Source organism: Varanus komodoensis, unplaced genomic scaffold (genome assembly GCF_004798865.1).
Source record: "Varanus komodoensis strain SLA01 unplaced genomic scaffold, ASM479886v1 scaffold30, whole genome shotgun sequence".
Lineage (NCBI taxonomy): Eukaryota > Metazoa > Chordata > Lepidosauria > Squamata > Varanidae > Varanus > Varanus komodoensis.
Genome location: NW_025335762.1, coordinates 2822311 through 2846611, shown reverse-complemented (window position 1 = coordinate 2846611; position 24301 = coordinate 2822311). Strand labels below are relative to the sequence as shown.

The 24301-nt window shown below is 41.6% G+C and overlaps 1 protein-coding gene across 7 annotated transcripts in view; it reads left to right on the top strand.

Annotated features, from left to right (window-relative positions):
* Window positions 1–24301, top strand: part of BIN3 (bridging integrator 3) — a 106754-nt gene that overhangs the window by 42812 nt on the left and 39641 nt on the right. For 6 of the 7 annotated variants that reach the window (XM_044437531.1, XM_044437528.1, XM_044437532.1 and 3 more), the window contains exons 3-6: window positions 9366–9406; window positions 11518–11579; window positions 21011–21147; window positions 23515–23555. In XM_044437531.1, coding sequence (XP_044293466.1) covers window positions 9366–9406; window positions 11518–11579; window positions 21011–21147; window positions 23515–23555 — 281 coding nt within the window. The other variant, XM_044437534.1, reaches the window with a different exon arrangement.

Sequence of the window (24301 nt, the reverse complement as noted above, 5' to 3'; positions counted from 1 at the left end):
TGAAAAAGCATTTTGTTTGTCCTGAATCTTCTATCAGTTTCATCTGGACAATCCCAAGTTCTGTGTGATGAGAGGGTCAGAAAAAACTTCTACCAGCTTTTTCAGGTTTACGTTTTACCACCCCATCCTTTTGCCTTTTTGTCTAAGCTGGAAACTCACAGTTTATTCACCTAAGACATTTTATCCCACCCTTAGTCAAAAACAGTTTCTAGAGTGGTATACTGAATGAAACCCAGTATAAAAGCCAGATCACCAGATCATAAATGAAATGATATACATTTCTCATAGCCTTTTAAGAAATGTAATGTTTAGGATAACAAAAATGGGAAATATAAAATATCTTAATATGAACTAAGGTGCTTTCAGCCACTGGGGATAAGAAAGGATACAGTACTAGAACTGAGTAGAATAGCCCCAAATAAAATTAATCAAGTACCCAATATTAATCAAAACATTTTACTGTTGGAAATATTACCGTGAATTCAAGTATTAACTAATGAGGTTTGAGCTTATTTTTAGGAGAAACAGTTTAAGATATTGAGCTTTATCAGCATGACTGAAAGTTGTTATAAAATAATGATGCATTGATGCTTAACGTTGAGTATGAAGCTGATTTAATACCTCTCCGTGTTGCCGGAAATCTAATTGATTTAGGGTGCAATCCTGTGCAAACATAGCCAGAAAGTATGCCTACAATGCTGAGCATTGAGGATGAAGCTGATTTAATACCTCTCTGTGTTGCTGGAAATCTAAATCTAATAAAATTGATTCCTATGCAAGCTTAGTCTGAACGTAGACCTACAATGCTGAGCATGCCCTAGCCAGTTCTGTCTTAACTTGCATGGGATTGCACCTTCCAGGAATGCTTGGTAGGAGTGCTCTAAAATACTGTTGATTTTAACCCATCTCTTCCATTGTATTTCACATTGGATTGGTATTTGTCTGATGATAATGATCGGTCTGGTCGTTATCTTGAGGAGATGTGTCCAGAAAAAGAAACGGAGCTCACCTTATATTTATAACTGAATACCAATATTCTAATTGCCCAATACTGTTCGAAAGAGGCATCATCCAGAACTTAATTGTAAGCAATATGTTGGATTGTAACGGTTTAAAGCAGAGGGAGAAGACAGTCAGCTTATGGCCCTTCGGGTATTTTGGCTTTGCACTTCCATCATCCATAGACAATAGCGAGCAGAGTTTTAGGCCAAAACAGCCACACCCCAAGTTTAAAGTATTTTTACCATTTTAGATGAGGCAGATCTATACTGAGTAACTGAAATATATACTGAAAATACAAGACTGCTATTTTGTTTTCAGTACTTGAGTAGATATAGTTGGATTGAAATGTTGACCAGTTAAATGTGGTAGAATACTGAAAGGTTGTAGGCTTCCTTATTCATTTAGATGTTTGTGTGATCTTGAATTTTAATGGGAAAACTTTCTATTCAGTTATATGAATATCTGTATTTCTGTCACTTGATATGTTTTTCTATACAAAAGGAGTATCTGTATACAGTGTCTGGTTTGCCAGCAGAACACAGTGGATTGCAAAGACAGGAGAATAGCCCACTCTGGCATTTCACAACCTTTTGCCTGAAGGAATTGAGTGAGCAAAAAGAAAACTTTGTGGCCTTGCTGGAGACAGCTTGGCTAATATAAAACAAACAGATGGAACCTGCAACAAAAAGTATTATGGAGGGTTTCTGTCCAGGGATCCAGCTATTCCTGTTTCCTATCAGGATGTTTTCCCTGAACATTTTGCTTGCATGTTTCCCTCCTAAAGATTTTTGCACTGCTACAAAATTTGGGGTTTCCCTGAGCTTGCTGATACTTATTTCTGGGGTGCACGCGCGTGCCATCTTGGCCACATAAGATCAGTGGTTATGCCTTTAGTGTATAGGGCACATTGTGTATCTAATACAGCATAGTATTGAAACTAATGAGGCTAAGGGTGCAGTCCGATGTATACTTAGAAGAAAAAAATCTGTAACATACAACATTCCCCAGCCAGCATTCCATGAATTCACTGCTTTAAACATGCAACCTCTCCCAAGACCTTTATGCACTATGGAGATATCCATGTAGCAGCATATTGAGTTCCTCAGAGAAAGGGTGGTAAGAATATAATCCACACTTCTGAAGCAAGGGGAAGTCAGTATTTCTGAGATATTATAAGTGAAGTACATTTATGGTAATCAAAGCATTATATACATGATAATGATTTATTCACATAACATATTTAAAATGTTGTTTTAAAATGTGACTTATTGAATTATATTGAAGGAGCCCAATGCTGCTCTCAAGATTCACTATTTTAATGAACTCTTTCCTTGTGCAGGTAGTGTACAGTTACGAGGTTGTTCCATGATTTAGATTATTGTATGGAATTAGGGGCACAATCTAAGAAGGCTGCTCAGAGCTCCCTGAAGTCAGAGGATTACAGACATCCTGAGAAGGGGAGGAGGAGTGGGCAGGCAAAGGTTTCCTCCTCCTCTTGCTAGTTCAAGCACCAGTATAAATACACATTTTAAAAAATACTTAGCAATATAAAATGTAAAATTAGCTATTAGCATATCTGGAGAATAAAAATGGTTTTTCTTGGTGCCTGAAACACCAGGCATACCTCTTTGAAGAGCTGATTCTATGAATGGGGTGCCCTTGGTGAGAAGCCCTTTTTCTGTTCGCCCCTCCTTACCTCCATCAGAGGGGGCTCCCTGAGAAGATGATCTTGGGGCCTAGGTAGATAGATACAAACTTCATTGCAGTCAAAGACCAGCTCCATTCAATAAATACATAGATTCAGATGATGATCTTGGGGCCTAGGTGTTCCTTCTGCTATCCTAAAACATTTAGGGCTTTATATGTTAATAAAAGCACTTTGAATCATGCCTGGACTTCAATTGGGAGCCAGTGCAAGCTGCTGGGGTAATATGGTATCAAAAGGCAGTCGCTGTTAGCAGGTGCACTGCCCTCATTTGAATTAGTTGCAATTTCTGGAGCATTTTAAAGGCAGTTCCACATAGAGCACATTACAGTAACCCGACTGAGACGTTACCAGGCATGGATGACTGTGGCTAGGTTTTGTCTGTCCAGATAGGGGCATAGTTTTATCAGCCTAAGCTGATAAAAGGTACTCCATGCCACTGAGTCCTCTTGTGACTCAAGTAACAGTTCAGGATCTAGGAGCAACCCCAAACCTCATCCAGGACAGTTAAATCGTAAGGTTTTACAAGGTCCAGGTGCAGAAGGTTTTTCTCTTTAACTGAAAATGCTGAGAATTGAAATTTGGGCTCTCTACCCCCAAAACATGTTCTTTATCACTGAGCTGTTTATTTACTATATTTATATCTTGTGCTTTCAGCACTGCAGTGTTCCCTAGGCAGTTTACAATTAAAAGTATATAAAAAATAGGATAAATGACAGGAAGAACTAAAGCAGCAGCAGAAATCCAGCAAATAAAATTTAGAGAGGTACAATATGTAGCAACAATGCTAGTCCCATATTCTTAACTAGTCCTCTGAGGCCCTCCAGATGTTTTGAACTACACTGCTCATCAGCCCCAGCCAGCATCATCACTGGGCAGGGTTGATGAGAGCTCCCAAGAAGGCCATGCCCATTTCCCCTAACTTCTCTTTTCTCTAATTGCTGATTATTTGGTGTCTTCCCAGTTCTTTTGCAGTCCCCCCTCCCTCTAAAATGTTGAAATGCCTCCATTCTAAAATGTTGAAATGCCTCTCAAGATCTAATTACTGCCAGTGGTTCCACTAAGTTACAGTGTCCTGGCATTTTTTCTGTCTTCTGCCGACCCATTACTGGACATCCCTGAGAGTGTCTCTGAAATTGAATTTGGTCCTTAGCAGTTAGGTAGGTAGAAATTTTTCCAGTGTGCTATTTTTCCATGGAAAATTTTCTGCTTCAGAAGCTCATTGGCAAAAATGAACGGATGCTACTTACAAATACGTTATTAAGCAAACTTGGCAGTTTACAAGTTGTAATTAATGTTTTTCAGGTAATTGTCTTTGGTACATATGTGAGAGACTTATTATATGTCATTGAAATACCTTTATGTCTGAGTGAAATGAAACTAGTAAGTGTGACAGCAAAACTGAAGCTGCTCCAACAACCTCAGTGGAAGAGAATTGAACTCTGCTGAACTAGATGAGCAGCTGTCAGAATATATTGCACCATTCTAACGTTGCTAAAATTAATTAGTGTGAAACAGTTTCAGTACTTTTTCCCTTTAAATGTAATCCCTCTAAGGGAACATTCTTTTCCAATAATATGTGATATAGCATTTAAATCACATCAGTATTGATTTAATTTTGTCCCCTCAGATATTTCAGGTCACATACTGGTAGGTACTTTTCAAAGCTTTGTTTATTAAATTCAGGTAAAATAAATATGCTAAATAAAATTTCCTCCGGGCATCAGAAATTTTCCTGATGCAAACTGGAAACTTTCCTATGCAAATGACCCAATGCAAATGAATGCGGCTTGCATAGGAAAAAAATCCCAAAATGTTTCCGGAAAGCTGCAATTCAAAATTTTCTGGAAAAACCATATTATTTATGCCTAGGACTAAAATAATCCCTACCCACAGCAAGAAAAAGTAGAAAGATGGAAATGCCTAGGAAGATTGATACCAGGATACCTGAAAGAGTTATTCTCGTTGAGGAACCTGCCGTGTCACTTTCTGTGGTTTGCCACTCCAGAATCTGTGTAGATATGACATTGTAAATAAATAAAACAAGACTTTCCTGGCATTCAAATGAACATGAAGGAAACAGGTAATGGTTGTTTCCTGAATAAATTTAACACAACATAGGAGACCCTGGCAGATAAAACATTTGCTGAAATGCAATGAGCAGCAAGAAGAGGTTTTCTCAAGTGCATGGGATTCCGTTTCACTCTCCCTTACTGACATAGATGCTGGGCATCCCTTCCACAGAAACATGTTCAGAGGCAGTAGGGCTACCAGTGAGGAGTCTCTGTCTCTGGTTGTCACTAAGATAAGCACAGGGTGCCCAGAAAAAGGCTTCAAGTGGTAACTCCTGTAAAAAGGCAAGCTGGTACAAGAGCTGATGGTCTGGCAAATTATTTGGTCCCAGATCATGTGGAAATTATTGGTAGATTTCCCATCTTTCTGCCCATGTGCTGTCATGTTGTTTATTGCCATACTTTTACCAGCATTCTAGGACTGCAAGAAATTGCCTTTATACCATGTGTCCATCTAAGCCGGAACTATTTACTCCAAAGAGCAGTAGCTCTCCAGACAGAGAATGGTTTTTCTTGTTACCTAGGATTCTTTTAACTGGAGATGCTTGACACCTCCCCCCTCCACCCAGCCTGGGAACTTTTGCGTGCAAAATATGTTCCCCTACAGCTGAATTGAGACTTTCTCCATTGAGACACAGCACTGTATCGTAGTAAACAGGTGCTTTTCCCTACATCCAAAGGTTGATTCCCACCCCTTTAGGAATCAGAGTAGAGTTAATTCTTTTGTACTTCTGAATCCGTCTCCCCCTCCCCCCCCACGCGTGTGTGTGCGTGCGTGCATGCGCGCACGGGCGCTAGAGAGAGAGAGGGAGGGAGGGAGGGGGGGGACTGGTTGAAAAAATAAGAGATTGTACAGCCTTGATATCGATCCCAGGTGTTCCTTGTTTGGGTTAGTTCAGTTTCTTTAATGTGTGATAAGAAATGGTGGTAGTTGCCCTGAGTTGGGCACCAATCTTGCTTCCGGTGTCACCCTGCCTTGTAAGGCAACCAGGGCAGTTCACACATCAACATATAAATAGAAGTGACAATTCAAAAGCTATTTTTACAACCGGAACAGCCAAAAGAAAAAAAGAAACGGAGAGTAGCTTTACTTTTTGTGCTTGTTACCTGACCTGAAGGCATCAGCTGCTGTGGATTTTGGCAAGCTTGCAACACAGGCAGTGCCAGTGCAAACATCCTACACAGTGATCCAGTCCTGTTCCTAGGAGGACCATTTTTGGCAGTGAGCAAACTTTAGTGGGTAGCTGTACATAGTCTTTGAATATAGCTAGCAGTGGCAGTAGTTTCTGTAACAGTAGACGTAAAATAGGTGCACATTATTGCCACCTGTATAATAACTGGTTTAACCCAAATAACGGTCTGATTGGAATGCCTCTGGACAGATTCAGACTTCCAAACTGAGATGATGATCAAGGAGATTGCCATAAATCCAAGAGACCATTTACATCTGCAGGCCTTTGCTTTGAATCATAGGTGCCCTTGTAGCAGTGTTAATTAACAGCCAAGTGGGGATTTTGATTTGAATTATTCCCGTTTCTTTCGGTTTCTCTTTTTTGCTTCTGAGGATTTTGGATCATGAATGCCTAGAGCAGCGTGTGTGTGCCGGCATCCCCCTCCCCTTTGATATTCTGGCTGTAGAACCATGGGACACTTTCCTGTTTTTCCTTAGCATGCTGGCTTATACAATCTTTGATCTTGCAGTGATAAAGCCATCTATCATGTTGGGTTGTGCAGTCGCAATTATTTGCTTATTTAAGTGGCAACTGTCTCTCCCCCTGCCCCTGCTGTCCTGCTGTACACCTTTAAGGATGTGTCATCTCTGGTTCCTTATTTTGCAGATTAAATGTGCTTGGATGGCTCATATAAGTGGTAGATTCCCGCCTAAGTGTTGCCCACCTAAGTGGTAGATTCCCGCCTAAGTGTTGCCTAAGTGTTAGCTGGTTTGATGGCTGGACAGTGCAGGTAGTGTGCTCATCACCCCAAGGAAATGCGGATGCAGTAGGCTCCCAGGCGTTCCTCTGTGGCATCTTGTCCCACTCTCCCTCCAAGGGGCTCAGGGTGGTGTACTTGGATTGCCCCATTCCTGTCTGATCTGCATGACAGAAATAGAGGTAGTAAAGTTCTTGATGGTCGCCCATTGAGCTTCATATTCCTAATCTCGCACTTTAGCCACCCGGTTATTCAGTCAGAAACCAGATGTGGGTTCTTTGGACACCTTCATTTCATAGAGTGAACTCCTACCTTTTTTCATATGGATAAGGGAAAGGACCCTTACTGAGGCTGAAAGGGTATGTTCGAGCCACTATGGATGTCCTTTCTCTCTCCCACAAAGAGTGATTTTCCAGTGCTGCTTTATGAGCATTTTGTTTGTATTTAGAAATAAAAATGATGGGTGTTAAATTTCAAATAACTTTTATAGTGTGGCTCTTGTGAATGCATTCCCCAAAACAGGGACTATTTATTGGACAGGTTAGTTATATAGTCCGGGTTGTTCAGAGCAACCTGGCAGTGCACCAGAGGCCAGCTGAAGACTACTCAGATTGTTGCCCCTTCTTTCTTCTTAGGCACCCAGTGTCTTTCTCTCTGCAGAATCTGTCTTGTCTCCCTGCCTGAACTCCAGTCCCTAACCCTGCTTTTTAAAAAATGTAGCCTCAGAAATGGAACGAATTCGAGCCGTTAAAAAATTCAGCCCAAGTAACTTGCACAAATGCATGTAGAACTTTAAAAACTTATTATTTCTGTCAGTCCTTTGCAAGTGCACTCTTACAATGGTCCTATCTGTATAGTCTTGCTTGGTCAATTTTCTTCCATGTTTCAGCTGCCAAAAGGATTAGCAGAGTAGAGTTGGGATTCGGTTGAAAAGCAAGGAAGATGAAAAAGGATTGGTGGAAGGAGGCACAGCAAAAGAGGGGGAGGGGGAGTGTGTGTGTGTATACAATATTTCCTCCTTGGCAGCATGATCTTCTCACTTTTAAGTTTCAACTGGCTCTTCTCAGTGTCCTCCGCCTTTTCATCACTTCCTTGAATCTCTAGCTATTCTAGAAAGTGGTGATAGTAACTCCATCCACTTTTTGTGGCTCTCTTTTGGATTGTTTACTGCTGTAATTACTGAAGAGCTGTGACAGAAATAAATGCAGAAAAATACCCAAATTGAATGAGAAGTAGTTGGAGGGGAATCCTGTCTAAATTTAAGGAATGGGAAACAAAAGGATGGAAATTTTGTATATTTGTATTAACTGCTTCATTAGTACAAGCATGCAGCATTTCCTCCATTTACTTACCAGCCCTTAAATTTACGCAGAATTCCCTTCCATATATATTTTTTCTTTATATAAAGATTCCATTCATATTCCTGACCATTATATTTGAGTGTATTTCTCAGTCCAAAAAATTGCTCAATTACTCCCAACAGTTTTAAGAAAGGAAAAAGAAACAAAAACCAGATTCCCTTATACAGGTAGCAGACCAAGATGGAACAAATGGTCTTAAGCACTGGTTATACTTTTACTGGCTTCCATGAGGCTCTTTTCTCTCTGACCCTTTTAGCCACAGCCTCCGGGGATTTTTGTTCACTGTTGCAACTACAGTAACCACAGCAGAAATGAGCTGTGAAAAGGTGGGAGAGCTGATATGTCCTCTTTCTTGGAATACTGGAGAGTCAGGGAAGTTTTGAAAACAGGGGCGGCATGTTAATTCAACACTTAAGTGACAAAATCACATTTGCCAAGAGGGAGATACTGAATCATGCTTCCAGCACAACTTCTTTTATCATTGTTTTCCTGTGTATTCATGCTCTCTAATTAATAACTTGGCAATCAGTTTCTGGCAACTATGTGCAAATTAACATGTATGCATTTTAGCTGTGTCAGTTCCCATGGTTGTTAACCACTATTTGCCCACTCCCTTTGACAACTGAAATATACATAGAGATCGTTATAGGCAAAACTGCACTTTTTGGATGGCCATAAGAGTGCACTTACTTGCAAACAACCTCTAGCAGTGGTGAGAGTGAGATTGCAAAAACCAGTGCGGGGTTTTGTGCTCTTACAGAGGAGCTCCATAGCCCATACCTACAACCAATGAGGCTGCTTTCCCAGTTTTGGATGGCATAGCAACTCATCAGGGATCAAGCCATGCCTAGAAGAAACCATGGGTTGTTGGGCTGAGTTGTTGCTGGAAAACAACCCACTGTATGGGAAATGATTCTGGGTTTGGATAGTAGCTGAACTGCTCTGTGCATCATTCGGTCCTGAGCTTCACTTCATACAGTTGCTGAGAATCTGAAAATAAATTCAGTGTTGCAGGGTACTAGATCTTTATTTTCAATTTTAGCCTTAGTAAGGTGGACACTGAACCCTTTCCATGCCAGCGGTGGCTGATGTGTTTTCTAAACATCGTGGGGTCCTTAATAAGTAAGATTTGTGAGTGAGATTTCATGTTTTATCTGCTGCTATTTATAAACTCATCTGTTCTTTGGCCATGCGCTTGGAAAGATGAGTGCTGGAGGCATCAAGAGGGATGTAGGACTTTTTAAAAATTATACTCCCAAGGTTTTTAGCTAATTTACCTTTTCTTCCTTTTCGCAGGTTGAGAGAGATTTTGAACGAGAGTATGGAAAGCTTCAGCAGTAAGTGTTCTGAACCAGCTTGTTGTTCCGGAGTTTCCTTCCTGCGCTCTGTTCATCATTGTACTTGCCTGTGTGTGTGTTTCATTCTTTTGCTTCCTGCTCCACCCTAGACTCCCTTTGGCTCCTTGGCCCATCTTGTTCTTTTGCCTGTTCTACCATTACCTGTTAGGATTAAGGGTCATTTCACCAATCACAAGATGCTTCCACAGAAGACATGAGAAGGATTCCCATATGGATTGTGACTTGTGCATTAGGAGGTGCATATCCCTACAAGTGGGGAATGCATAGAGCTTTCACTTGTGTGAAAATGGGCTGTGTCATCCCACCACCTCCATGCTCTGTGTCCACATGGTGCACACAGTGATCTACCTGTTAGTATCTACACAAAGCGGACGTCTTCTCTGTAGGAGTTTCATAATGGGAAGCAGCTTGTACTGTATTCTGATTGAACCTCTGCCTAACCTTTGGACTGGAAATTGGCTTGCCTTTTTTGGTGAGTCACCTTCGCCTGGCTGGCTTTTTAAAATTGCCTTGCTGTGGACTGAAATCACAGCCTGTCCCCCTGGGGTTGCTGCAGCTTCTGCAAAGACACTAACCCCCATCTCCATTGTGCAAAGAAGCACTGTTCTTTCTTCTCTCCTAGCCCACTGGTCTAGGTCGAACATCCATTCATTTGGCAGGTAGTTGACTGCCAATTTGTTCAGTACTTCTTTTGGAGTATCAAGAAGGGGAAGCACCTGATGGCGTAGGCAAGGGTCAAACTAGTGTCATCCACACCTGCATGCTCCAAATCCTGATGTTTCTGTGAGCTGTTTGTCATTGTCTGGGAAAAGAGCACAACTGCGTGCTTGGGAAAGACAGAGGCTACGCACGTTCGTTTAGCTCAGGCACATTCCCCTCGTTAAACAAAGGTGCAAACTAATTGCTGTTAGGATTGTTGCTGATGCATAGAGGATCCATACTGTTCCTAGTGTACAGAAGTCTACTTATTTACAATCACCACCAAAGCTGGCCAACTTGCCCCGTCTCAAAAGATAACAGCTAAATGCAACTAAACTACAAGGTGCTCTCTTGCTTCTCAAACACTACAGACAGGCTTTCTTTGTCTATTCCCACGTGGGTGTCTCTCTTGAGGGGTTAGAGTTCCCCGCTTTGTTACGTTATGCTTCCTTCAAGTCTGTAACTCCGCATCAAGGGAGCACCTATTTATATTTCCAAGGATGCCTCCATGCCTATTTAGCTTGCATCAGTGGGTGGAAAAGTGAAAAACAAGTCTTTTATGAAATGTTTCAGGCATAGGCTTCAGAGTGAAATGGGTGCTGCATTTGTTTACTTACTTTAATTATTTCATTTATCCTCAATCTTATCCTCACAACAACCCTGTGAGTTGTGCTAGGCTGAGAGTCAGTGACTGGTCCACAGTTACCCGGTGAGCTTTGTGGCTGAGTGGGGGCTAGATCTCCTGTATCCCAGTCGCAACATGCCGTCCATTATCCTGCTCTGGTGCTCACTGCTGCAGTTCTGCAGAAACTTTTTTCATAATCATAAGCAAAGAAATCCTGGTGGAAATACAGACTGTCAATCTGGTATTCATGTTAATATGTTTCAAGTACTTCAGGGGAGTAAAGGAAGGGGAGACAAAGAGGCCTCAGCTAGACTTTCTGGATCTGTAGCACCCTGCTATCATGTGGACATCCCCATTTCCATGGTATCCCAGAACTGCAATCAATTAAGCATCCGTCTTTAATCTTGACTGCTACTTTCTGGTTTATATACTTATTCCTTCCTACTAACAAAAGTTACTAGCCTCATACAAATTGTTTTAGCTCATGTGCCCCATAACTTCATTAATCCTTCATAGCGCATTATCGGAAACATTAAAAAATAGGCTTCCATTCTACACAAGCTCACACAGCTAGTTTCCCGGAGCTGACTTGCCACAGGGGAGTGCTATTAGCAAGGAAGAGGTTCCCTATGTGTGTGTCCCCCAGCCTTCTCCATTGGTTCCTGTTAGCTCTCCTATACTGAAGGCTAGAACTCAGCCTGCCCACTGTGCCTTCTCCTGCATGCATTTTTAAAAATCAAAATAAAGCTCAATTTGCTGTTCTTAGGTTGGAAGATCAGACTAAGAAACTCCAGAAGGACATGAAGAAAAGCACAGATGCGGACTTAGGTAGGTAACATGGATGCAGTGAAGTGAAAGCTAAAGCGTCAGGCATCATTCTTCAAAGATTTACGTTGGACACATTTTGTGCAGAGCTGTGCATTTACCCACAGTCCCTTGAGTCCTTTGTTGAGAGTTCCCGGTGGTCGGAATGCCTCTTTTTACATAAAGACTTGTAAGCTGTAGCTTGCTAATGAAGTGGTGTGAATGGAATAACAAACCCTTTTCTTTCGTTTGTGAGGAAAAATTGTCCAGGGAATTCCTGGATATTGCTTGACTTAGCTTGGTTTGGCTGGGACACAGTGATAAGCGTAGGAAGCTATGAGCAAGCTGGCTCTCGCTCTCTCTCTTTTTTACTTCTGCAGCTGTTTGCTTGTGAGATTTCAAACAGAAACATCTGGCTTCCAGGTGTTCATTTACTTTTGCAAATTGGCCTCATCCTGCTGCATTACTATTGCTGCTTCAGTAGGAAGCCCATTTAACCACATCACAAAATATGGGGGTCTAAATATGAGTAATACGAATAAGATAAGGAGACTAAACTATCTGAAGGTAGAAGCATGTGAAAAGGAAATTACCATGAGTTGCACAGTATGGCTTTTCAAAATCATTAAGATGGTTGTAGATTTTGCTACTAATCAGATGTGCAAATTCGTGCAGTTGAGCTTATCCCACTTCCCTAGACCCCTCAAAACTTTTTCAGCTCCTGGCCCTATCATATTGCAAGACTTTCTCCCCTTTCTTTATGAAAATCTGTTTGCATTTTTGAACACATTTCCCACATATGTGCATCAATTGGGCACATTTTCTCCAATCAGTAGAAACATGCTTGTCTGTATTTTTTAAATCTACCCAGTTTTTTGTGCTACAGATCATATTCCAAACTTGGAAAGTAAGACATTTGACCGTGCATTGCATTTAGATTTGTGTGTGAGGGTTTTGGGGTTTTTTTGGTGGGGCGGGGGATGTGAAATGGGGAAATTCTTACAAAATCAAACGAATTTCTCATATATCCCTGCCTACAGTTGATGGGTCTAGGAACCAAAATTTTATTCCTCATTCCTCTGAACCCCGAAATCTTCAGTTTTCTACCTTGTCTTTTGGAAAAAGATGGGTCTTGGGCAGAAAAGCTTTTCTGAAATGGTGGCCTGTGTGCATGCAGCTTAAATTATTAAGGGTCAATCAGGATGATCATGCCCTCAGCACCACTGTGAGCTTTCTGAGTGCTGTGTACGTAAGCCCTTACTTAAAGCAGGGTGGGGTAGGCGCATAGACCTGACAGTCCTTGAGTTGCATCTCTGTGGGGCTCTTAATTTTGGAATAATTGAAAATTTAGTGCCTCTGCACGTTCAGTGCATATTCAGACGCGTGCCTGTGTACCCATGCTCAAATGTTCCGGGTTGGAAAGAAACCATTTGAAGGACTTGTTAAGATAAGTCCCCTTTCTCAAGTGTTCTTTAGATTCCCCTAGTAACATTTTCCTTGCAGAGAATTCCTTTCTCCTCCCTTTCAGTGGGCGTTTTTATATGGATCACTTCAGGCCCCAAAGGATCTGTAGGAGGAATCTTTTTTTTTTTCTTCTTCTTCTTCTCCCCACCCCACTTTCATCTTCTTGGCATCATCACAAATTAGCTCAAACTCTGTCCATATAACAGGAGACATTTTTTGCATGTCACCTGGAATTATGGAGTAATAGTGACTATTTCTTTGTTTTGCTTGTCCCTTCCAATGGCGAGTGGAAACTGGTACCAGCCCAAATCCCGTTGAATGTCCTAGGAAAATTTAATTACATAGTCAAGTCTCCTAGAAGCTTCACCCTCAGCCCTTTCTAGTAACTCTGAAGGTTGAAGATCGTATGAGCTGCTAATTTGCTTTCCATGATCCAACAGAAGCTTGGCAGAGTGTCAGCTGTGTTCTGTTTTTTTGCTCTTTCGTCACACCCTTCTTCCTAATGTCATTGTTCCTTTTTCACTTCCCAGTGATGGAAGATTGACCATTTCCTCCATCTGTACCAGTGTTCTTCTCTGCAAGACAGCTGTGGTTTCAGGTCAATGCAAGTGCCGCCCTCCGGCTGTCTCATTCATTTATTCTCTCTGTCTTCAAAGGGAGCTTTTTTGCTTCAGTGCTGAGCTGTCTGCTGTGATCTGGGTGGCTAGAGGAGTCGTTGGTGTGCAGGGGTAGGAGACCGGTTTGCCTCCTAACTCCTTTCCCCAAGGATTTCCCCTGTGGCCCAGGAACAGTCCCCGAAAGACCTCTCTGGCTCCTGCTCGAAAAATAGTGAAGATGACCAACCTCCATGGCTAAGTTGGACTTGGTTGGTCTTTGGGCAGATAGTTTCTTCTGCAAACCGCTCTGTCTCCCCATGTTAAATAGTACTGAGCGCGTAAAGCGGTGCATGCATGAGAAAAAGTTAAGAATGCGGCTGCAAAGCAATATAGGAATATGAGAAATATTGTCCCTGCACAGGCAGATAATGGCTGCTGCCACATTGCCCTCATACAAATACATAATTCATTTTATCAGCCAAACTAACCATTTGTACCTGGAAATACCTTGACTGTGTGTCTTCATTTCCTTTTCCTAGTTTGTTTGATTGCCTCCCTTCCTTAGCTCATAGCATACTGCTAAGTGTTAACAGTTTTTTATCTTTAAAAAAGATAAAAAAGGTAATGTTTCACAGTTTCGTAGTTCAGCTCCGGATAGTTTCTTTCTTCCATTCGATTAGGTATATCTATAAAAGGGAGATGGAGTATATTTGTATATTTGAATGACCTACCTCTCTCTCTCCCCCTCCCCCTCTTGCTCAATCTAGGGTTAAGGTGTCTCTAGGACATGGGCCAAATATGGCCAGCTGGTCCATGAGCCACAGGATGAGGGCTCTCCAAAGGGAGAGGGGCAGCAGAATGATTCTTTTAAAAATCTGTTTTATTTTCACATGCCAAAATAATGGCTGCAAAAGGTGATGACACTATTTTCTGTAATACAAGGCAGTACTGTGTTTTGCTGTCCTGAATATTCTTAACAGAAACATTTTCATTCATTCATTCATGTACTATGTCTCTATGTCATCTTTCCTCCAAGAACTTGGGGCACAGCACAGGGTCCCCATCCCCACACTCATTTATAGCCTTACAACAGTCCAGTGAATTACATTAGGCAACGAGGTAATTCCTGGTGCGGCACCAGCCACTGAGGATCACAGCTAAGGTCAGCTGTGACTCAGCTCACCCTGTTCCGACCCGGTGCTCTGACTGTACTACACTGGTCGCTATCGAAGGTGATCATAAGATTTCCAGCAGTGCAAATGCTTGATGCAGCAAGTCTGTTAAAGTGGTGCGTCTTGGAAAGTGGTTTAAATTAGAATGAGTGGGAAAGCGGAGTGATGTAATCATGCTTTATTCCTGTGAAGCCTTAAAGATTGCCTTTTCTGGTGTCAGTTGGCATTCATGCCTTAAGGGGAACAATACCCTTGGACGTGTCTTGTGGGGATATGACCCCCAGCTGCACTAAATGGCACTGGTTGTGGGTTTCCTGAGTGTGCAGAAAACAGGCACTGCATGTGGTCAGCATGAAGGGGGCAGTTCCCATGAAAGAGGCCCAAGCAGGTCAGAGGATCCCTGCTGAAATTATAAGACATCCTCTTTCTCCCATCCTATGTGATAGATCTATAAAAAAGGGAGATGGAGTATCTTGGTATATTTGAATGACACCTCTCTCTCTCTCTCTGGCACCAGCACCACGATTTGAACCCAGGTTCGTATCTGTTTCTGTGTTCAGCTTTGGTCCTGGAGGCAGACACTCATTTGGGTCTTTCCCCCATAGCCATCTCCTGTACAGCTCAAGCAGCCTGACTCTGTGTATGGTTTCTTAGATGTAAATCCTGCCCTGTTCAGTGGGGCATAGGAACCTTTGCCTTCCCTTCATTATCTTGTCATAGCTGTCGCAGGATAATATTTGCAAAGCTACTGGGAAGCTGCAGAAGCTAAATAGGCTGCGATTAGTTTCAATTTGAAAGAGCTACAGTGAGACTAAGCAGTGCTTAACAGCTTTGAGAAAAAAGGCAGGCTTTGTATTCCAAAGATACTATTACTTGTGCACTGTTCTACATGATGTATTTAAATAGTATGGCCTTAGTTACATGTTAGCTATAATCTCCACATTTGCACTGATTCATTAACAGTTCTTCCTCCAAGCCATCACTTAGAGTTCCTGACAAGTTTCCAGTTAACATTTAGCTACTCTGGACTGTCTGCGTGTTGTGTTTCAGTTCGTTCTGCAGATGTGAGGTAGTGTCCACACTTGCATGGCTCATTAAGTTAGCCTGCAAATGATTGGATTCACCGTGACTTGCTTTGCCCCTCGTTCAGCAGTTGATCCTTGGCAACTGTGCACACATCAGCCTGTTCGCAAGTCTCACCTTGCAAGTCTGTTTCCATGTATGCCACCTACTCCACTTCGCAGCTGCCTTGGACAGCAGACACATACAAGGCCTTGGAAAGAGTGCATAGATTAGACAGATGTGGGAGTGTACTTGCAAAATAATAGAAATTACAAACAAAATATTCTGTGGCTGAAACATTTTCAAAAATCTGTGTGTTTGAGGCTCCACCCCCCTCCCCCAATGAAAAAGTATAACTTATAACTGGAGTCTGTTTTGGAAAACTGAAGTATCCTGATAATAGAACCAAGGTGACCCATGCACTTTTGAACGTAGCCACGGTCCTCTTTTGGGTGGTCTTGCACCAGTCATTCCCTCATTGCCTAAGGCAATGATTATTGCCTTCACATGGTTATTGTGAGCATATAAAAGAGGGTGGTACTCTGTACTTAAGTTTTTGGAGGCATATAGATGTAATACATGAATGAATTAAAAAAACTGTTTCTCTTGAGATTAACCAGGATGGCAAAACAAAGTACTTTTTTATTGCAGAGTGGCAACATTGCCTTTTGCAGCCATAGTTTTGACAAGTGAAAATAAATTTTAAAAAAGGTGAAAAATCTAATATGAGCAGAAAAGACCAGTAGGTCAGCAAATCAGCCCAGTGATACCACCCAAAGATCTGGGAAGTCAACTCTACCTTCCTTAATAGAAAGTAGCATCCTTCTCAAATGTGGAGAGTGAACATTTTACAAAAAGTTAACCTTCTGAAAATAATTGTTCCATACCTACAAATGGATCCCACAAAACATAAACCGTTCAAAGTATGATAATCCTCTACAGTGTATTAACCTTAGCTCACAAACTTAACTTTAAAAGATGCTCCTCTGTCAATATCTTTTGATATGTCGTTAATTGTTGTATTCAAATTCTGAGACTGACCTTATCTCTTAAGGAAAAAGAAGATACATCCTGCTACAAAACATGGGACTTTTTCTATTACTTGTTAGACAAATGCAATCTAATTTAGGGCTGAAATATATAGTAATTGTAGAGAGAATAAGATTTTGAACTCAGTATGTCTGAAGTCTTTGGAATAATCATTTGTTTAGATTGTAGAAAACAGTCAAAATGTTGAAACCAATTATTGTATTTAAATTCCTCAATATATCTCCAGGAATGAGTACTCCCAAGTAATTAATAAACTCAGAGCTGTACTGAAATTGCCACTTGGCTAATACCATGAGAAACAGCATCACCAGTTGCCATCAGTTTTGACTTTGACCAATCAGTTGAATAACCAGACAGTTTACAAAAAAAAAAGTTAGCCAATTGTGTCAAAGCAGAAATAGGTACCTAGAGTTGAGAAATAAGCAATAAGAAGTCATATCTGTTATGATTGACTGTATAAAGGAAGTGGCAGTCTTGAAATTACAAGAGCTGAGCCGAGCTGTCATGAAGGGGACATCATGGAGAGCTTTTATTCACCATAAGTCGGAGACAACTTGACAGTACATAACAACGCAGTTATGAGCAAAGTTGTATCAATGCAGAACGCAGGTTTTCCTGTCTAGCCTCTCTCCCAAGTGGAAGAAAGTCTGAGCAGAACCAGTGGTTATTGGTCCCCATTCAATGTTTATTAATTCTGCTTGCAACACTTCCTGCAGTCTGTCAAGTAAAATTGAAGTCAGTATTTTAATAGCATGAATTAACAAGTTCCATCAGTTGTTGGTACAATATGATCCTTACTTGGTTTGGAAATCACCATTAAAAAGGGAAATATTTTTTGATGCAGAGAGTGACCTGGAATTCAAAAACAGGACTCTAAACCAAGTTGTTCTGGAACCAAGAATCTAGAAAAGGCTTTATACCTCTCAACTAGAAGCCCATCCAGAGCATTTCCCAGTACTCAAATAAGTAATTGCCTTCATAATTTCCTTTGCTCATATAGGAAGCAAAGGAAACTGCATTATAAGGAATCTGTGCATATGAGGAATAATTGCATCCTTATTCTTCTCTTATATTTTCTTAACTTTATTGTGAAGCTATAGATAAAGCTTTATAAATGGTAAACTTATTTCTGCAGGAGTGGTGTATATCTTTTCTATCATTCTCATCTTGAATCATAGGAATGACTTTTTGGTATTTCTGCTGTTTAAAATGCATGCTTAAATATTAGTTGAACATTTTCCATTCTCCCACTAAGCCTGTTACAACAGGCTAAAGCAAATCCTACCTGCTATGAAAGAAGCCCATATGTAATGTTCTGTAACTTGTGGATGGAGTAATTACAAACTGGGTTATAAAGCACTTTCAACTCATGTTGTGGTATTCATTGTATTAAAACAACTCTTATATAAAGAGTAAGCAATAATTTAACCACATATAAAAGCTTTGCTGTCCTCCCATTTACTGGATCCAGAATCAGCAGTGCTGTGGTTTTTTTTAAACGCTTGTGACGCTCCCTCCTGCAAAGTTAAATTTTAAGATATCTAGTCACTAAGAAATGAAACAAAGTACCCAACACACAGGGGACAAGGCAAATTGGAAAATTGCAGCTCTGAACAGACTGGGACATAGTCCGAATTTACCAGCATTTCAGTCTTACAAGCTTTAATTTGTCTAATTGAAAAGTGGAGACCAAGGAACAATACAATCGAAAATAGTTCTGATGGACTGGCAAATAAGTGTGTAATTACGCTTATCCAGATGCAAAATTCTTCTGTGATCTATCCAACCAAATTCTGTCATATAAGACTGAAGTGAAATGTAAGCCTCACCGCTGTTTGGGGAGCAGCATACTCTGATCCGGTGTTGGATCTAAGTTTCCATGAAAGCTCCCACCCTGCCACAATCAATTATCTTGGCCAATTTCAACCAATCCGTTAAAGCAACATGAAGGAAAATCATTAGTTGGCACGTACACATTAATCATAACTATAACTTTATGATTAATGTGACTTCCCGATTAGATTTCTGTAATGTGCTCTATGTGGGGCTACCCTTGAAGACGGTCCGGATACTTCAGTTGGTGCAGAATAGAGCTGCCAGGTTGCTGACAGGGACTGGGCGTTGCTGACGGGGACTGGCTCCCGATTGAAGTCTGGTCTCAATTCAGGGTGTTGGTTATGACCTATAAAGCCTTAAACGGCATGGGACCTGGATATCTAAAGGAACGCTTGCGTCCATATATTCCCTCCCACCCCTTGAGATCAGCAACAGATGCCCTTCTCCGGGAACCCTCTGTGAATGATGCTAGAAGGGTGAGTACCTGGAGTAGGGCTTTCTCTGTGGTGGCGCCCCATCTATGGAATGCGCTCCCCAGGGAGGTCCGCCTGGCGCCGTCGTTATTTGTTTGTCAGCACCAGGCTAAGACCTTTTTATTTAAAACTTACTTTAATTGTTAAATTATTTGTATCTATAGGATTTTAAATTTTTAGCCGAGATGCACCGGGGGTTTTTAAATAATTTTTTATTGTTATATGGTTAATATTTATGTATTTATGTATTTGTTTCTGTTGTGAGCCGCCCCGAGGCTTCGTTGCAATGGGGGCAGCATAAAAATGTTTTTAATAATAACAACAACAACAACGACAACTTTATCAACTGTATTTCTCAGTCAAAATAAAATAAGCTGTCAGGATCAGTTATCACCTGCTGAACTAGAAAAGAGTCACTTTGGGCATTATAATTGCAACCCCTATAAACTGTGTTGATGTATCTGTGAAATAAATCTCCCGAGCCCAGTCTTTTCTCAACAGATGTCTTTTCCTGTAGAAGAGCAACACTGGCATTAAATTCTTTTAACTCAGAAAACACTCTTCTGCCTGTATAAATAAATTCCTTAGCCCCTTGACATTCCAGGAAATTATGATGAATACTGAAAACAGTGATATATTTATAGTCCCTCAATATGTACAAATCATGTACATTTTGCACAGTTTACCTGTGCTAGAACAGGGCAATATATAAGTCAGTATTATAATACACTTTGGTGCAAGACTCTCCGCACAGCTTGAACTATTTACTGTATGTATATATATATATGTATGTATGTATGTATGTATGTATGTATGCGCCACCAAACAATCCACTCTCTAGGCAGCATGTATTGGGCCATACAGTATCCATAGAATCAAAAAAGATTGAGGCACAGACTCAGAAGTTGAAACCAAGTAAGTGAAAATCCAATAGCCTAAATGGTACCTACATCTTACACCCCAAAGCACCCCAAAAATGATAACAGAGCTTAGCTCTCAGTGAGAATGATCTGTAGGCTCACACACTCTCCCCACCTCCAGTATATCTTCCCTTTCATTTTACTTGAACTACAATAACAGCAAACCGTTAACTAATCTTAACTATCACTGATGGAAACAAGCCACTTTCAGAGCTTGCTTATTTCCACTAACTTAAGTCAAGATTAATCACAGTCCAGGGTTTGGATGACACATTAAACTATGGTTAACCTAAAATGGGAGGGCAAACTTATGGCTATGTCAAAAGAGTTTGGAGGGGATGTGTGTGAGTTCCAGACTTGCTGCACTTACTGTCATCTCACAGAATGGCAGTTCAGTATGACATCTGAATGCGACCGATTTATGTCCAATACTATGAAGCACCTTGAGTGCATTGGTAGAAAGATCGAATTTTAAACGAAATACATATAGGCATTATACAAATGCTTCTCTGCTAACGTTATGATAGCCATATTTCAAATTTTGCCCACAGTCATACTAAGCCTAATTTCTTTTATGCCTTACCATTTGCACCAAAACTGTTATTATGCTTTAGCCTGTAAGTAAATTATCTTCTTTGATCACTTGGCAAGGCTCAGATTCACTCAGTAGTAGACAATTGGGGGAACCAACGAAGGAGAGAACTTTATAGTCATTAGGCAGCAGGGTCTTCAAATTAATTTCTCTGTGATGCTCTAGTCACAACCTACCTAAATTCCTGTCGATTGATAACAATATACTTTTTGTATGAATAATTGAATAATTATACAGACTTTTGTCATTCATTAATTATTTGTTTTTTCTGGGTTCTGTCCCAACCGCAGCAATGTCAAAGTCTGCTGTGAAAATCTCGTCTGACTTGCTGTCCAACCCACTCTGTGAACAAGACCCCAAATTTCTTGAGATGGTGATGGCCCTGGACACAGCCATGAAAAGAATGGATTCTTTTAACCAAGAGAAGGTAACATTTCAGAGAGTGAGAGCATGTGTGTCTGGAGAGGGAAGAGGATAAGGCAATTCTCTTCAAGTCTGTCTGTACATTTTGCAAAGCTTCCCTTTCACTGCAAAATGACACACCAGGTATTTGCATATTTCCATTGGGGTTTTAAAGGCTTTATTTCAGAAAGTCTCTTAAGTCTGGAATCACGCTGCAGTTGCGGTGCCTGGTGTTGGCTCATGGATGCACGCCTCAAGATCACAGGGCTTTTTGGTGGGATGGGTTAGAATGATTAGGAATTTAGTGCTCTGATCTGAGAGCAAAATTCTGAGCAGTGGTGGCTCAAACCGAGTTTTGCTTGGATTTTCCACACTACCAAATTCTCTGCCTTTCTCCTTGGTTTGCAGGTTTCTACAGCAGTATATACCTTCTTTGCCAGTGACCTGTGAATTGTTCCCCAAATATTCAACTTCACAGATGCCTGGCCCCTTTAGCCTGGAGAGTTCTTAGATTCCTGTGGAGTTAGCAGTAGTCTCTTGTGGTGATTTGCAGTGAATGAGATGATGCTTCCAACCTAGAAGGCATCCCTTTAAAAGTGGGGGAGGGTGATAATTTTCCCAGAAGCCTCTCGCTTACTACAGAGGCTTCAGGGGTGTTTTCCTTTTCAAAGCTGGGGAAAGTGTCAGCCATGGACCAGCATCATTCTCTGGCCAAAACAGGTTTTTGCTTGAAGCGGGGAGTCAAAATATCAGTGCAAGGAGTCAAAATATCAGTGCAACCTGTGAGCCTTCCAGTAGGCTACACTGTTCTCCTTCATATGTAAACAAGTTAAAATAAATGTATGCAATTATGCATGATCTATTCCTATACATTTCCATAATGAAATTGCAGACTTCTAGCTTTCGGTGTCATCAGTGCAGGGACCTAATCCTTCTGCTTCAGGTGGTTGGGACTTTGCCAAAGGCAATGTTAGGCAGAACTTTGGGACTTAAAATAATTGCCCATAAGAGCAGTGTGCTTCACGCACTGAGATGTGCAGTCAGTAACTAGTTGGAAAGTGGCCAGGTCAGACAGAACGAGATGCTTGATCTAAGCCAAAACTTGGAAACCTGCGGCACCTGAGTATCCGTCAGCAGGCCCATCATTTGATGCTACCGTGTGCATCAACCAGAGCCAGTGTGGCGGAAGCTCACTGGGTGACTTTGGGCCAACTACCTATTCCCAGCCAAAGCTACCTCACATGCTTCTTGTTGTGAGGATCAACACAACTATCTAAACTGGCTTGCGTTCCTCACAAGAGTTAAAAAGCAGGTGTCAGGATCTGGGGGCCAGAGCATTTACCACCACATTTGCAGGATCACTTCCAGGCCTTGCTGGATCTCTCCATCTGCTGCGGAGCGCCAGCTGGGAGTCCTGGGGAAGAGCTCTCCAAGAGCAAGCTCTGCCCTCCAGAACTGGCCTCAGCAACAGAGGTCCTGTTTTCTCTAGTGCCTGCTCCTGGCTTCTGCTATGTTTTCTGCCTTTCTGTGTTGCTCTGCTGTTGTGCCTGCCTCTTGCCTGACCCATACCCTGCCTCACTGTGTTGCCTCAGTAACACAGGGCTTCCTGCAGGCTGTGACTCAGCTCCTGCTTCTTGCCTGACCCTTGCTGCATCGGGTTCCTGCTGTCTCATGTATCTTGCCGTGCTGTGTCTCCCCCGCTGTTACCCTGTCCAAGGTACCTGCACCTCTGTCTGGTTCTCACCCCTTGGCTTGTTTCTGATCATGTCCTTGCTCTGCCCTCATGCATTCTTCTGGTTCCTGACCTCGGCCTACGACTTGGACCTTCCTTTAAACCCTTCTTTGGACTCTGTCTTGCCTGGGGTTCTGTCGTCCTGGTCCTAGTGCCCCTGTTGCTCTTGCCTTCTCTTGTCTCTGGCCACCCACATTCCAGCCCCAGACCCTGATTGCAGGATATAAATGCAGTATCATCCCCTGTACATCTGTCCATTACTACTGCTTACCTTGTGGTCCTGCCTTAAGACTCTGCTTACAGCATGCTCTCTAATAAGCAAACGCAGTGGTAAGTGTTGTTGTAAATGGAGCCAACATTGACCACTGAAAAACAAGAGAGAACATTTGGGGAAATCCCAGAGTTGCAGATGCAAAACCCAAGCCAAAACAGCCCTGTGAAGATTGAACATTCTCAGTGCTCACAAGATGCCAAATATCAGTTGGAAAGGAAAAACCAAGGAGTGTGAAAAAGAGTGTGGCTAGCTGGTTAGAACCCAGAACAGGAGTCATCCCATTCAGGAGATGATGCTGTGCTACAATTTCTTGCAGGCCTATGTGTTAAATAAAATGGGTCTTCTGTGTCAGCTTTAGTTAATCTTACTTTTTCTTTTTCTACCAGGTGAACCAAATCCAAAAGACAGTTATAGAGCCATTGAAAAAGTAAGTAGTAGCATCTCTGTATGGGCAATAGCAGATGTGTTTGTAATCCTGCAAATGAACGTGATTTAACATGGGGGCGAGCAATATGTGTCCCCCTCAAGGCACTTTAGTGAAGTTCATGAAGGCTTAGGAAATTCTGCAAATCCCAATTTGCACTTAGGTGGGAAAAAAGAATGCTGAATTGGTAGCCCACATCACTATGGTGAAAAGGCTGAAAATGTGAAGGCAGAACATTCAAAACTTGGGAAATATTTACAAAATCCTATGCACAATGTGTTTTGTGTTAGAACTTAACTGCTTAGTAAATATGTCAAAACCTATTGTTGCTATTTGTTTCCCCTCCCCTCCCTCCCTCCCCTCCCCTGAAGAAAATAATTATAAAATAAGAACTGTGATCAGATTTGATGTATCTAATTTATTCAGCTGCAGAATTCCACTTTTGTTGTTTTATAATTTTGGATTATCTTGGAATAGATTTTGTCTCTTTGACTGGGTTCACATAACATGGCAACCTATTGTAATAACTAGCCACCATGGGATGTCGTTTTCTGAGAATCTGGACTACTACCCACAGGGTGGCTTATTTTGCCCCCAAAAGCCACCCTGTTGGCTTGCTCAAAGGGTTGTTGGACCTGCAGTGAGCTGACACATTGTCTGAACCTGGCATACCAGTTCTTGCCCCTTTTGCAAGCTTGCCCAGGCTACCACTGGTGACAGCTGCTCCACCCAATGCCCAAGCAGGTCTT